The sequence below is a fragment of the Cervus canadensis genome, chromosome 21, assembly GCF_019320065.1.
Source record: "Cervus canadensis isolate Bull #8, Minnesota chromosome 21, ASM1932006v1, whole genome shotgun sequence".
In the NCBI taxonomy this organism is placed as follows: Eukaryota; Metazoa; Chordata; class Mammalia; order Artiodactyla; family Cervidae; genus Cervus; species Cervus canadensis.
Genome location: NC_057406.1, coordinates 3,779,516 through 3,793,379, shown reverse-complemented (window position 1 = coordinate 3,793,379; position 13,864 = coordinate 3,779,516). Strand labels below are relative to the sequence as shown.

The 13,864-nt window shown below is 48.0% G+C and overlaps 1 protein-coding gene across 2 annotated transcripts in view; it reads left to right on the top strand.

The window, feature by feature from the left end:
• Positions 1-4,891, top strand: part of ATXN10 (ataxin 10) — a 140,264-nt gene extending 135,373 nt beyond the window's left edge. The window contains exons 11-12 of one of the 2 annotated variants that reach the window (XM_043440053.1): positions 3,909-4,096; positions 4,590-4,891. In XM_043440053.1, coding sequence (XP_043295988.1) covers positions 3,909-4,096; positions 4,590-4,592 — 191 coding nt within the window. In that variant the 3' untranslated portion in view covers positions 4,593-4,891. Of the gene's footprint in view, positions 1-699; positions 732-3,908; positions 4,097-4,589 lie in introns of those variants that run through there. The other variant, XM_043440055.1, reaches the window with a different exon arrangement.
• The last annotated feature ends 8,973 nt before the right edge of the window (positions 4,892-13,864 follow it).

The following is a 13,864-nucleotide window of genomic DNA, read 5'->3' as shown; positions in this document are numbered from 1 at the left end:
ATTAGAGACTCTGGAAGATGTTTAATTTTCTACCCCCCTCTTGCTTGCTTTCTGTCTCGGTAGAGGGGGAACAAGAGGGCAATGTGAATATTAACCAGGCCGCTTTCATCTCCCTGTGACCCTCTAGGCTGTCTGGGTCTGCGGGGGCGCCGGGCCCTGGCCCTTCCGGCTGCTAACGAGGGGAGTTGTGCATATTCATGAGCCGGGCCCGGGGCTGGGATTCCCTGCTTCTCTTTAATGCAGATGTTGTGAGGGAACAACTTAAAATTAGGAACTCAGAGACCCTGGACAATAGTGCCAGGATGTTCTCACTGGAAATAGACACACGTCGGAGGATATTGGTGTGCTATTTGATTTATAGGCGGACAGTACAAACCCCATACGCGGTACTCACTTAGGTCGAGATGGAGCACACACCGTTCAGGTCTAATCACGCTGAGTGTCCGTCTAATCACGCAGAGTGTCTGGCAGGACTTGGTGAAGTCTGCCTTAAAGAGGAAGTAAGGTTGGTTTCACTTATGACATAAAGAATATGAAATGTACATCTGAGTGAGACTTGTTGGGGTCTCGCTGTTGTTTTGAGTATTTTTCGATTTTCAGCGCTCTGGGAAGTTGACCCCGCCGTGGCTGTGTGGCCTTACCGCCCAGACCCCTCCCATGCTCTCCACTTAACCCATCTCTCTGCTCTTTGAACTCCAGTTTCAGAAGAAGACTGAACTGCCTCTTCTGCCTTGGGCTCCAGGGCTGCCCCCGTCAAGCTGTGCCAGGAGCCTGCTTCCCGGGAGTGATGGTCACATTTGTCACCAGAGCCCCGCCTGGGAGCCCCGCCCTCGCCCAGGCGCGCATAGGGGTGGTCATCAGGACAGCCGTCATTCATCTTGCTGTTTCCTCCGCTCAGAGTAGTGACCGTGTGAGCTTTCTACAGGAATGAGCTGGTGAACAGTGGGGTAGGATGTTGAAACACCATTACAGGACATCCACAGAATGCAGGGTTACTCCCTAGGTGGACGTGACTGAAACCCTCCCTTCTATCCATCCACACCGGAATTCTCCTGTGTTTTGTCATCCTGGACCTTTTATTTATACAGTCCAGCTTCCTTGCTCTCATTGCATTTATATTGGTTTACTTTCATCTAATCTTCCACCCTGCGAAGCCCTGAGTCAGGAAACCACACCAAGAGCAGAAAGGAAAAGCACAGCCCGTGTGGTCACTGCACTGCCACCACACCCCCTCCACACACGTACACTTACACACACGGTGGGTGGGAGGTGGTTTCTGCTCGTTCCGACATCAAGCACATGTTTCCAGCGCCATGCTTGGAGCAGAGGACAGAAGGTAAATAAGCCATCATCCTGGCTTGTGAAGAGCTCACAGGGCGTTGGGGCATACGGAAATACCGACAAATAAGTATAGCTCCCAAGATGTCACCACACACATCATCATCCACTGTGTGTCAGGTCTGGCTGCATGCTGGGGATGAGAAAAGGGACTCAGTATGGCTCCTTCCCTCCAGAAGCTCCCAGACACACAAGCAGATCAGCAGGTGCAATGTGATGAGAACTGGTAAAGGAAAAAGAAAAAGGGAGAGAATGTTTTGGAAACATGCAGTAGGCGCGCCCAGCTCAAACTGGTGTTGGGGCTGGCCGGGACAGAGCGGGTGGGTTTCCGGGAGCGGGGTGTCAACTGCGTGCCCTGGGTGGGGAGGGCCAGGTGAGAGGGAGCGGGTCCCAGGTCAGGGCTCGCATGTGCAAAGACGGGGCGCCTGACGAGGTGATGTTGCCGGAGCCCGGGGTGTCATTTGCCCTGGAACTGAGATATCTGACAGTCCAAAGCTCTGGAAGACGGCTCTTTCCTCCAGAGACACTCAGCACTGGCAGCTGGTGGTGACAAGCCTGGCATCTGATGCCTCGATTGCAGAGCTAGCCAGCCTTCCAGTTGTGAGGCGCTGTCAATGCATTTATGGGAATTTCCCCTCTCTTTCTTTCAATTAAAGTGAATAACCAGGAAGCTTCAGAAAGAAGTGTTTTGTGCCTGTCATTTAGCATTGGAGAGTTGTCACACACAGGAACTGGAACGCTCCAGGTTTACACACGGTCTTGCCCAGATTCACCCTCAGATGTTCGCTCCTCCACTCAGTTCTCTTGATCCCTGCCTCATCTCTTTCTGCAACAAGGGAGGAAATGGGTTTGCATGATGATGATGTCGTCCTGCATGAGAAGTGAATTGTAATGAGTGATCCCTGCTGAGAAAGTCAATAATGTGTTGAAGGTCTTTGTTGCTGAGGATCATCCTTTTCTCTCTCTCCTGTCACAAAGTGGGGGTTTGGTAATTGTGGAGAAGAAGGAGAAGTTCAGCTTGTATGCATTTGAGAGTGTGGATTCATCTCCAGATAAGACGTACAGCCTTCTAAAGGCCCTGGGCTTTGTCGTCAGAGGGTGACAGGTCCTGGCGAGATGAGAGCATTTTCCCACCAAACAGGCAGTTATCTATAGGATTGCATCAGCTACCGTTCTCTGCCCTTTGGAAAAGGTTGGTCATTTGTACCCACCAGTGGTCTTGGTGGTCCGCCTCCAGAGACCAGTGGGTCATGGCCTCCTGCTGACCTGCAGCCGTTCTGACGGAGCCCATCCCGTGTGGGGTCCATGTGCACTCACGACTGTGGGCCGCGTTGGAGGAACCGAGAGGGAGCAACCAGCAGGCACTTCCTGAGCCCAGAGCCGCCGGCTTCCTGTGTCCTGGCCGCCTGACTCGACTGGACGGGCTCATGTTCTGCTGGTTTCCTTCCAGGTCAGTGAACTAGGGGCAGTTGGGTTCCCGCGCTTTGTGCGCATGGAGGCCTTTCTGTGTCACTCTCGTGCTGAAGAGAGAAGCCTCACTGCTGAGCCGGTTTTGGGATGGGATCCGGAGCGCGGACTCCTGAGTTCGGGGACCCACCTGATCGCCTTTAGGGGAGCAGATGCCTCGATGTGGCATCAGATAGGCCTGCCTGGGAAACACTGGTAACAAGGAGGGACTCATTTTTCCTGCTACCGTCCATCTGATCACGGGGCAGGGAGGCCTCTGTTTCTTGGAAAAAGTGTTTATTCCACGCTTGGCACTTTGTTCCTTCTGAACCAACAGAGGGTGCCAGGCCCACTGTTCCTCGTGTCTCTGTGTCCCTGTGCCCAAGACTAGAGCAGTTTCATGGAAGGGCGTTACAGTGGCCGCCTAGTGCCCTCCTGAGGTTTCCATAGCTCTCAGTGAGCATAGACCTCAGAAAAGAGCGCTGTGATTCTATGTTCCTCGGAAGTTGTCTGTGTGTGCCATGACGGACACCGTACGCAACACCTAAATCAGGGGCAGGGCACAGTGAGGCACCGCATTCAGACTAAACAGTAAAGCCTTCAAAGGTCTTCTTCGTCTTTAAAATACAGAATGAGGGAAATTCCATGGTGACTCCCAGGAGACAGTTTTTACCTATAACTGGGCTTGCTTTAAACAGGACGATCTTCTTGCCTGATTCTACCCTAGCATCTTTGTGACTCCTATTCCTTCCCTGGTGACTCAGTGACAAAGCTGTCCAGCACTCACACACGAGTGTGTCTGTGTGTGCGTGCGCACTCCCGCATACACGCTTGTGTTCACACACTCCCCGTGTGGCTGCTCTAAGCCTTTGCCGCCTCCTTTGTTCTTTCAGTCCAGTACCTCTCCGTGGCAGTTGCTGGCAACACACACACAGTGTTGGACACACGTGTGTATGTGTGTGTCTTATGCCTTTTGAATTATTTCCCGCTCTGCATGCATATTCATAGCACATCCTCCAGGAGAAAGTGTTCGTTGGTTCTGGGTCTTTAGGGTTATCTGCCGTCTCCTCCTTCTCTAGTGATGCTCGGGTTAAAGCATGTTGATTCCTTCACTTTGCTCCCAGTTCTAACCCAGTGGGTGGTGTACGCCATCCGGAACCTCACGGAAGACAACAGCCAAAACCAAGACCTGATTGCGAAGATGGAGGAGCAGGGTCTGGCAGATGCATCCCTGCTTAAGAAAATGGGGTTTGAAGTTGAAAAGAGGGGTGACAAGCTGATTCTGAAGTCGACTAATGACACACCTCAGCTGGTAAGTATGCCAGGAGGAGGACTAGTTCCCCTTCAGTCAGTGGGAAGTGGTCCCCACTTCCCCATAACCTTCGAAGTGACATAATTCCTTCATAAGAACATGGGTAGATATAGTTTGCCTCCTGAGATGGCAAAGAAAGCCCTACATTTAATTGCAAATAACTTTTTGTTCATGCTTTTGTTCATGCCATTTTCTTAAGAGAGTTGAAATTTCAAACTTGTTTTAGGGGAGAAAAAGAAAAGGCATATCAAAATTTTCATGTGTTCTAAAAGTTTCTGGCAGTAATTAGACCTTCTTTAAAAGATAGCTAATGTTGACTGCAATGAAAAGAACAGAAAACTCCTTGTATGATATTGAATGGGTTGTTTCAGGTTTCTTTCCGTTATTTCTGTCATTGACCAAAATGCTCTTGTATTTTTTTTCCTTTGATGGTTCTTGTAAATAGCTCTGTTACATCTGCAATTTTGTTTCCTTTTATTTTTTTCCCTCTTAGTGAATGAACTCTCCATCCAAAAAAATCTGAATGTTTGGAATCTGTTTCCTGGATCTTTCGCAGTATGTGAAATCGCAAGTGTTTGAAGATTTTATTACATACACGTTCAAGAATCTGTGAATCTTCTAGATAATAGAGTTAAATGCGTATAAGCTTAAAAGTGAAAGTGCTTGAGTGTCCTGTTGATTCTCTGCTTTAAAATGTAGCTGTCTGGTTTGCTTCTGTCCCCGTGGAATACAATGTGCGTTTAAGTGATAGATTGTACTTACTGTGGCCGCAGAAAATAAATTCCTCTTGCTGAGCGCATGTCCCTTCTTTGGCAAAGACTTGGAAGTTTGCTCAGGTCCACTCCTTCCCTTTGTCTCCTCTTGTGGGGTTTTCTGGGCTCTGGCAGGCGGCTGAAGTAGTTTCTCACTGTGATTAATTCTAGCAATCGCTTTTCACCCCTTCTGCCTTTCCAAAACATTGACAAGACTCATTTCCAGTTAATTAATTCGAGAGATGGCGAAGAATAGAGGGCTCTCGCTCTTCACTTCAGGTCCTGGGCGGCGTTGTCACTGAGCCCTGTCCCTCTGGAATGTGGCGGGAGCGAGCGAGTGAGGGGACATGTGGGCCATTAACTCTTCCCATTCCAGATCACCCTAGACCTAGGCGTCCCCAGGCCCCTGAGGCTTACCAGCCAGTGCCTGCGTCAACCACCGCCCTGGCTGTAAGCAGGAAGGAAGATCTCACGGTTGTGTGTGTGTGTGTGCAGAACCTCGGCATTAGGGGTGCATCCGGGGCTTCCTCAGTTTAAAAAGCCCGGGTCTTGGGAAGGCGCCGCTCAGTTTTGGCCGGGGCAACGGAACTGCACAAGTAGCTTGGGGGAGCAGGGGCATCTTGACCCGTGTGTGTCAGTGTGCACACACTCAGAGGTAGCACTGGATCAAACGAGCACTGCAGCCTTTGTAACCACCCAGCTCACTAATGTAATCAGCAAGTGCTCGGGGCGGGTCACGTTGCAGATGCTTAACATGTGTTGTCTTCTGGAACAGCCGTGTTACTGAGCTGAACCATCATGTGAAACCTTGCATGGTTCCTGTTGAACCTTCTGAAATGAAAATGGCAAAGACCCAACCAGAAGTTTTCCAGAAATACTGATTGTTCCAAAGTAAAGTGCTCCTAAGTTTTTGTAGCTGTGCTTAAATTGCTTTGTAGGGGGAAAAAAAAAACCAGCTAAAGCATGTTAAGAATGAAGTAAAAGTTTTCCCACGTGCGGTCTAATGTCTACTATATAACTGAGGAAATGCCAGCTTCTACAACTGTAGTCGTCTATGAATAACATTTACTTCTGTCCTTTTGTGACATTCCGTTGGTAAAGAATCCTTTGCAAAATCCAGAATGCACGAAGAAGCCCTTCTCTTCGGGACACAAGGAGTTAAACCCCTTGTCTCTAACTAGAAGTCTGGCCAAAGGGGAAAGCAGTGGGGGTCCCTTTTCCTTCTAACAAGTCTGCAATAGACACTTCTTTTTTTTCCTGTCTGAATGGATGTGTGCACACCAGTGGCATCACACAAACATGTCGGTATAAGCCATGCAATAACAAACACACATACATCACAGGGAGCCTTGTGAGAATACAGAATGGGATGCGGACTGTGTGTTTTCTAAATAGGAAATGCAGGGCTTGCATAGTGAAAACATGCTGATGGCTGCATTGTGGCCGCGTTTGATGCCTCCCGACACACTAATTCCTGAACACAACAGCCTCCCTGTCCTCTGCCAGGGACTTGGAGCTTCTGAGAACCTTGTTTTACACGCTACAGAGGATTAAAGCACCACCTCAATCAGTCATTTAGAAGGAGAGGAAAAAAAAAAAAGGCAGCCCAGCCTTACAGAATTTGTAAAGAGAGAGAGTGGTCACAGCAAGTTTTGTGACTGTATTATTGCTTTCAAGAGCAGACTGACAAAGCAGTTCAGTTTTGTAGCCTGGTCTGTTCTCAGAGATAGCAGAGGAAGGCCTTTCTGCTCAGCATCGAATCCGAGCATTTACAGCGTGATGTCTTTTAATACCTTAACAACGGATATTAGTTTTTCAGAAGTACTTGTTTTCACAATTTTAGTCATAAACTATTAGAATTTGTTTTTATGTCCATTCTATTAATGCACCTCATAGGTTTGACTCCTTTGGAAGCTGATACCAGATGCATTTTTGTTCGGTAACTTCTGAAACTGACCAGAATGCTTTGGAAGCTGCCGAAGGAAGCCCGTTTGAGGAATAATCGAGGTCATGTGGGCTATTAGTAAATCTCAAATCAGAAATTGAGATTTTTACATGTGTACATCTTGTGTCCATTAGCTTCTGAAGGCATTGATCTGCAGCTGTCACAGTGACAGCTGGCATCTAAATCTTAAATTTTTTGTGCTCTTTTGATCTGTATTATTTATATGAATAATGAGAAATATGCATGGGTAAACCAAGGTTTGGGGACAAAAATGCTTTGTTTCAAGAAGAAGATCTAAATACATATTTATATAAAATGCTGTCAGTAAGTTCTGCACAGAAAGGAATCAGTTTGTGTTTGAGAGGCAGTAAGATAAGACAGAATTTTTAAATGCAGGGAAGGGAAGGGAGGGAAGTACCTTAACATTTAAGAGAAAAGGTCCTTTCAGTGCTGTCCAAGGTTCTGATAATTTCAGCTATAGTGGCCTGAATAAGGAAAATCAGTTAAAAACCTTTTAAAAAAGAAATTTAGATTTTTTCCTCCCCTTGTATTTATATGATGGAATATCTATTTTCTTCTTCCCTACGTATTTTAATATATTTTTTTGGATTTTTCCTATTTAGGTGGCATTTTACAATATAAACACGATTTACCATCTATAATATATATAAATTTTAAAGGTAAGCTTTTTCTGTAGATGCAGTGCTTACAATTTGTTCATGTCTTCCCTCATCACAACCAAAAACAATTATGTCGAAGAAATGACTTTCTGAAGGCTTTGATAGTTGTTTATTTCTGCTTAAATTGAAACCTTAAATTAGGAAATTAAGTAAAATGTTTTGTTTTGTTTAAGCAACATAGTATACCTTGCTCATTTGCATGTAAAGTTGCCTTACGCTTCTCCTTCAGTTAAGCAGGCCCTCACATGGTGTTTTACAGCCTGGATAACAGTTTTTACCACCACTGTGTGCAGTGTGGCGGTCAAGAGCATAAACTCGGAATGGGTGCTGGAGGCCAGGCCCCCTCTTTCACCTGCGAGACTACGGGCAGATACTCTCATCAGGAAAATGGGGCTTGTAACACGTACAGCCTCTCCGAGTGTGTGAGGATGAGCGTGAATGTGTGTGGAAGCACTTAGGACAGTGGCTTATGCGTGGTAAACACTCACTTATGCTACCGTTGCCATTTTTAAGCTTCCGACACTGTCATTGTGAGCGTGTCTGAGGGGCATGTGTGGAAACTGTCTTGTCTTCTGCTCCTCCTCTCAGCCCACCAGAGTGCTGGGTATACAGTAGGTGCTCACTAAATGTATTTTGTTTCTTTTGTGGATTCTTGTAAGGTGCTTTCCATGTACCAGGCAATGTTCTAAGCACTTAAAAAATACTAACCGCTAATCCTCACCACAGTTAGGCATCTGTTCCAGTATTAACCCCGTTACATGGATGAGGAAGTTGAGTTGCAGAGGTTAATGCCTGGGGTCACACAGCAGTAGATGCTTAATGAATAATTGCTGTGGTTAATTAGCAGGGGGTGAATGAGGGGAAAAATACGGCTTCTTTCCCCAGAAGCAGAGAAAATAAATGCAGCAGAGATGCCTAAATTGTGGCTGTCGATACAGAGCCCCAGCATGTCTCGCTCATTCGGGTCTGACTTTTTGTGACCCCATGGACTGTAGCCTACGAGGCACCTCTGTCCATGGGGTTTTCCAAGCAAGAGTACTGGAATGGGTTGCCATTTCCTTCTCCAGGGGATCTTCCCAACCCAGGAATCGAAGCCGGGTCTCCTGCATTGCAGGCAGAGGCTTTACCTTCTAAGCCACCAGGGAAGCTATATGGGGAGAGCACGATTAGAAAAACCCAAACTCACATCTCAGCTCCACCTCCTGCCAGCTCTGTGGCTTTGCTCAGGTTGCTTGACCACTCTGAGCCCGTTTCCTTCTTGAGCAGCATACCAGGCAGGTCCTCGGATACAGCACTAAACAGGACACAGTCCATGGTCCCCTGAAGCTGACATTCTGACGAGAAGGAACAGATAGCAACAAGAGCATCACACACTCTAGTCCGTGCCGTGAAGAGAACAAGGTGAGGATGTAGTTTAGTTCTGACTTCAGGTGAGCAAGGAGGAGCAGCGGGAGAGAATTCACCTCTTGTGCATCTTGGACGATGCTTCTCTCTCCCTGAGTAAACTTGGGTAGTTAGTTGTGAGCAGCCCAGGGGAGGGACAGCATTTCCAGGGCAGTCGGGTCGTTTTCTTCCCCCTCTTCCCTCCCTCCCTCACTCTTTCCCCCGCTGAGCCTCAGCTGTCCCTTGCTCCCAGCCAGCTGTCTCGAGACTACTTGTGGATGTTCTTGCCCTGATCTGCACGATGGATGGGGCCATCCTGTGGTCAGCGTGCAATGGTCTCTCCTCTCAGTGAATGGTAAAAATAGTAAAGGAGAGTAAACATTTGATGACTATACTTACACAGTTTTCCTGTTTTTGATTTATAGAACAATACGCCCAACAACTGCAGAGTACATGTTCTTTTAAAGTATACATGGAATCACTTACAAAAATTGGTCCTTTTGCTGTGCCCTAAGACAGGTCTGAATGAATTTCTAAGGATTGAAATCATACACACAGTATGTTCTGACCCTAGTACAATTAAGCTACATATCAATACCAGAAAGATAAGTGGAAAATTCCTTCGATTTTGTAAATTAAGTAATGTGTTTTTCAAATACCTAAGGGTCAAATGAAGAAATAGAGATTAGGAGATATTTTTAACTGGATGTTAATGAAAATGCTACATGTCAAAGCTTGCAGGCTGCAGGACCTTCCCTGGCCAGTCCAGTGGCTAAGATGCTGTACTTCTAAGGCAGGGGGCATGGGTTTGAGCCCTGGTCAGGGAACTAAGATCCCACGATGTCACATGGCGCTGCCACACACACACACAAAAATCGTGGGCTGCAGCTAAAGCTATTTTTAGATGGAGATTTATTACCATAAGTGCTTCTCTAAGAAAAGACAGAAAACCAATAAGCTAAGCATTATCTTAAATAGGAAAAACCACAGTTGAAGGATAATAAAGGAATAAATATGAGAGCAGAAAATAAACTGGAAGCAACCACAATGGTAATAAAAAAACAGAAAATAAGAAACATACAAAAAAGATAAAGCCAAAAATTGGTTCCTTGAAAAATACATTAAATTGAGAAATCTGTGGTAAGACCAGTAAAGAAGACACTTAGAAAATCATTATCCCTATAGATCTTGTGGACATTAAAAGTCCTTAAAAGAATATTGTGAATATTTTATGTTAGTGAATTTGAACTTTTAAGATGACATGGACAAATTCCTTTAAATAAAAAAGAAAATCCTAGTTTTAATATTGACTCTTTAATACTTCCACAGAGAAGACTCCAGGCTCAGCGTCAGCAACAAATTCTACCAACATTTTAGAAATACTGCCAACCACACACAAAATTCCAGAAAAGGGGGGCGATTTCACGAATTTTTGTAAGGCCAGCATGATCCTGACCTTAGTCTCATGCCCGGACGGACTCCGTCCAGATGTCCTGAGCACTTTACTAACAAACCATATTCTGGGGATGCAGAGATTTATCGAGCATGGCTTTGCCTACCAGAGCAAGACCCAGTTGTACTCACAACCAGTCCTTCCTATCAGGAAACTTCCACAAGCCTCTTATCCTCATCCATCAGAGGGCAGACAAGAATGAAAACCACAATCACAGGAAACTAAGCAAACTGATCACATGGACCACAGCCTTGTCTAACTCAATGAAACTATGAGCCATGCCATGTAGGGCCACTGAGGACGGCCGGGTCATGGTGGAGAGTTCTGACAAAACGTGGTCCATGAGAAGGGAATGGCAAACCACGTCATCATCCTTGCCTTGAGAACCACATGAACAGTATGAAAAGGAACAGGAGGGAAGTTCCTTATTCTGATAAGGAGTTACCTATGAACATGCACTCAGCAGATACCAGGCAATGAAGAAATGTTGAAAATTGTCCTCTTGACATTACAAAGGCAAGGTTTTAGTCACAGTTCACCACTTACAATGGAAAGGTGAAATAGCCAATGAAAAAACCAAGAAAGGAGGTGGAAGGAGGAGAAAAACTCAGAATTGTTGATACAGCTAATGCAGAAGGAGTCTGTACATAAAGTTAGGATGAATCAATGAAAATAGCAAGGTTACTGAATACAAGATTAATATACAAAGATACATTGAATTTCTACAGACTAGCAACATTTAGGAAATAAAAAATTTTTAATTTAAAAATGTATAAAGAAAAAAAAAGGTATAAGGAAATGCAAAAAGCTGAAAACAGCCAAGACACTGAAAGAAGAGCACAATGGGTCGAAAGAACACAGTGGATTGAACGACTGAAAGCCAAGTTTCCGTGGGACAGTATGCATTGGCACAAGGATAGATAAATAAACCAGAGAAACAGCAGAGGCCAGAAACAAGACCCTCACAAGTGGACACTGGGTATATATTTAAAGTGGTGTCACAGAACACGGGGAGAGGGGGATCTTTCCATCAAATCCTGCTGAGACCACTGAATATCTAGAGAGGGCAAAGGGGCGAAGTGACCCCTACCTTGTATCATGTGAAAATGTCCCTTCCTACTTGGATTGTCAGTCTGAAAATAGGAAAAACAAACTACTAGGAGTTGTAGAAAATGAGTCTCACTTTAGGGTAAGATTTCTTAACTGTGTTACAAAAGTGGTTAAAATGGGCTTTATTAACAGCTCCAGAATCACCTTTAAGATCGTGAGAAGGCAGTGGCAGGAGTGTGTGGGACTGCAGCCACACTCAGCGGGGTGGTTGCCCAGCATTACAGGTGATTACTGTAGGTGCCCGTGGGCTGTGGCCCGCCAGGCTCCTCTGTCCATGGGATTCTCCAGGCAGGAGTACCGGAGTGGGTAGCCGTTCCCTTCCTCAGGGGATCCTCCCGAGCCTGCGTCTCCCCCATTGCAGGCGGATTCTTTGCTGTCCGAGCCACCGGGGAAGGCCCGCTGTGTGACTTTCTGTAAAGTTCACCTCATCCTGCGTGTCGCTAGCCCGGGCTGTGTCTGGTCGGGAGGCTTGTGCCCCCTCAGGGCGCTGGTGGTCCCTGATGGCAGGAAGGGGGTGGGTTCTGTCCCAGTGCCCACGCCTGTGAGGTCAGCCGTGCGCCCGAGGGATTTCCTCCCGGCCCTTCCTTCTGGTGTCCCTGGCCTCCTCGTGCAGCCGAGGGCCAAGTGGGCACAAGTGTCTGGCCGGAGAGTCCCAAGGGAAAAAGCACCGTGAGGACACACGCCGCCCTGTGCCTGGAGAGCGCATCGGGCTGGGCTGGAGGAGCCAGTCACCCCCGGACCCCAGAGCTGGGTGTGAGGGGCGGGCGCGAGCCAGGGTGGTTGAGGGGAGGAGGGAGGATGAGGGGCAGGGAGCGGGAGACGGCGACGAGGAGGGCGTGAATCCACAGAGCGTTGTCTTCAGCAGGAGGCCCAGGGCAGGGAGCCCTCGCTGCCGGGCCAGGGCCTGGAGGGCTGACTCATGGGGTGCGTGGCTCACTCCTGGGAGCAGGAGGCGGCAGCCCGTGCCACCTTGGGGCGCAGGGAAGGCGGGCAGAGTGCCAGGCCCTGGTGCAAGGCCTTTTCCAGGTCCACGTGAGCCTGAGCTTCCTCCTCGGTGAAACACCAAGGACAGTGCAGCATCTGCGTGTTAATGTCGGGCTTCTCCAGGGAAACAGACCCCACAGAATGTCTGCACACATCCTAAGAGATGTGTTGAAGGAGTTGTCGCCTGTGGCTTTCTGGAGGCGGCAAGTCCGGGGGAACCAGCGGTGAAGCCCCAGCCTGCAGGCCTGCAAGCTCGATCCCCAGGAGGAGCCAGAGTTACTTGCAGTCCAAAGATGGGAAGAAAGCCTGTGTCTCAGCTCCAGGCAGGCAGGCAGGAGGAGCAGCCCTTTCTCCGGGGAGTGTTGGCCGCCTCGTTGTGTTCGGGCGGCCCTTGCAGAGAGGACCGTCTGCTCTGCTTACCGGATTCCAGTGTGAATCAGGCTTCCCGACACGCCCACAGTCATGTTTGACCACTTGTCCACACGTGGCCCGGGCAGGTTGGCTCAGAATGACCATCGCCCCTTCTCAGGGTCCTGGGAGGGTCCACGAGGTGGGGGGCATGCAGGTGCCTCGTTGCAGCGGCCACAGGGGAAGGGACCTTTAGCTGGCCCTGCTGCCCCCATAGGCCTTTGTCGACAGCTTGTTGGGCCGCCTATGTCCCTGCTGGGCTGGCCGGCCAGGCAGCAGGGCCCGTGTCTCATGTGCCCTGTGTATTTGGTGCTGTGCAGGGCTTCATCATGTCACCGATATTCGTGTGTAGAAGCCCTGACCCCCAGCTCCTCAGGATGTGACTGAATTCAGAGACAGGACCTTTAAAGAGGTGACTTGGTTAAAATGAGGCTGTCCGTGTAAACCCAGTTCAGTTCAGTTGCTCAGTCGTGACCAACTCTTGCGACCCCATAAACCGCAGCACGCCAGGCCTCCCTGTCCATCATCAACTCCTGGAGTTCACCCAAACCCATATCCATTGAGTTGGTGATGCCATCCAACCACCTCATCCCCTGTCGTCTCCTCCTCCCGCCTTCAGTCTTTCCGAACATCAGGGTCTTTTCCAGTGAGTCAGCTCTTCGCATGAGGTGGCCAAAGTATTGGAGTCTTAGCTTCAGTATCAGTCCTTCCAATGAATATTCAGGACTGATCTCCTTTAGGGTGGACTGGTTGGATCTCCTTGCAGTCCAAGGGACTCTCAAGAGTCTTCTCTGACACCACAGTTCAAAAGCATCAATTCTTCGGTGCTCAGCTTTCTCTATAGTCCAACTCTCACATCCATACATGACTACTGGAAAAACCATAGCCTTGACTAGATGGACCTTTGTTGGCAAAGAGATGTCTCTGCTTTTTCAAATGCTGTCTAGGTTGGTCATTGCTTTTCTTCCAAGGAGCAAGCCTCTTAGTTTCATGGCTGTAGTCACCACCTGCAGTGATTTTGGAGCCCAGAAAAATAGTCTCTCTCTATTCCCA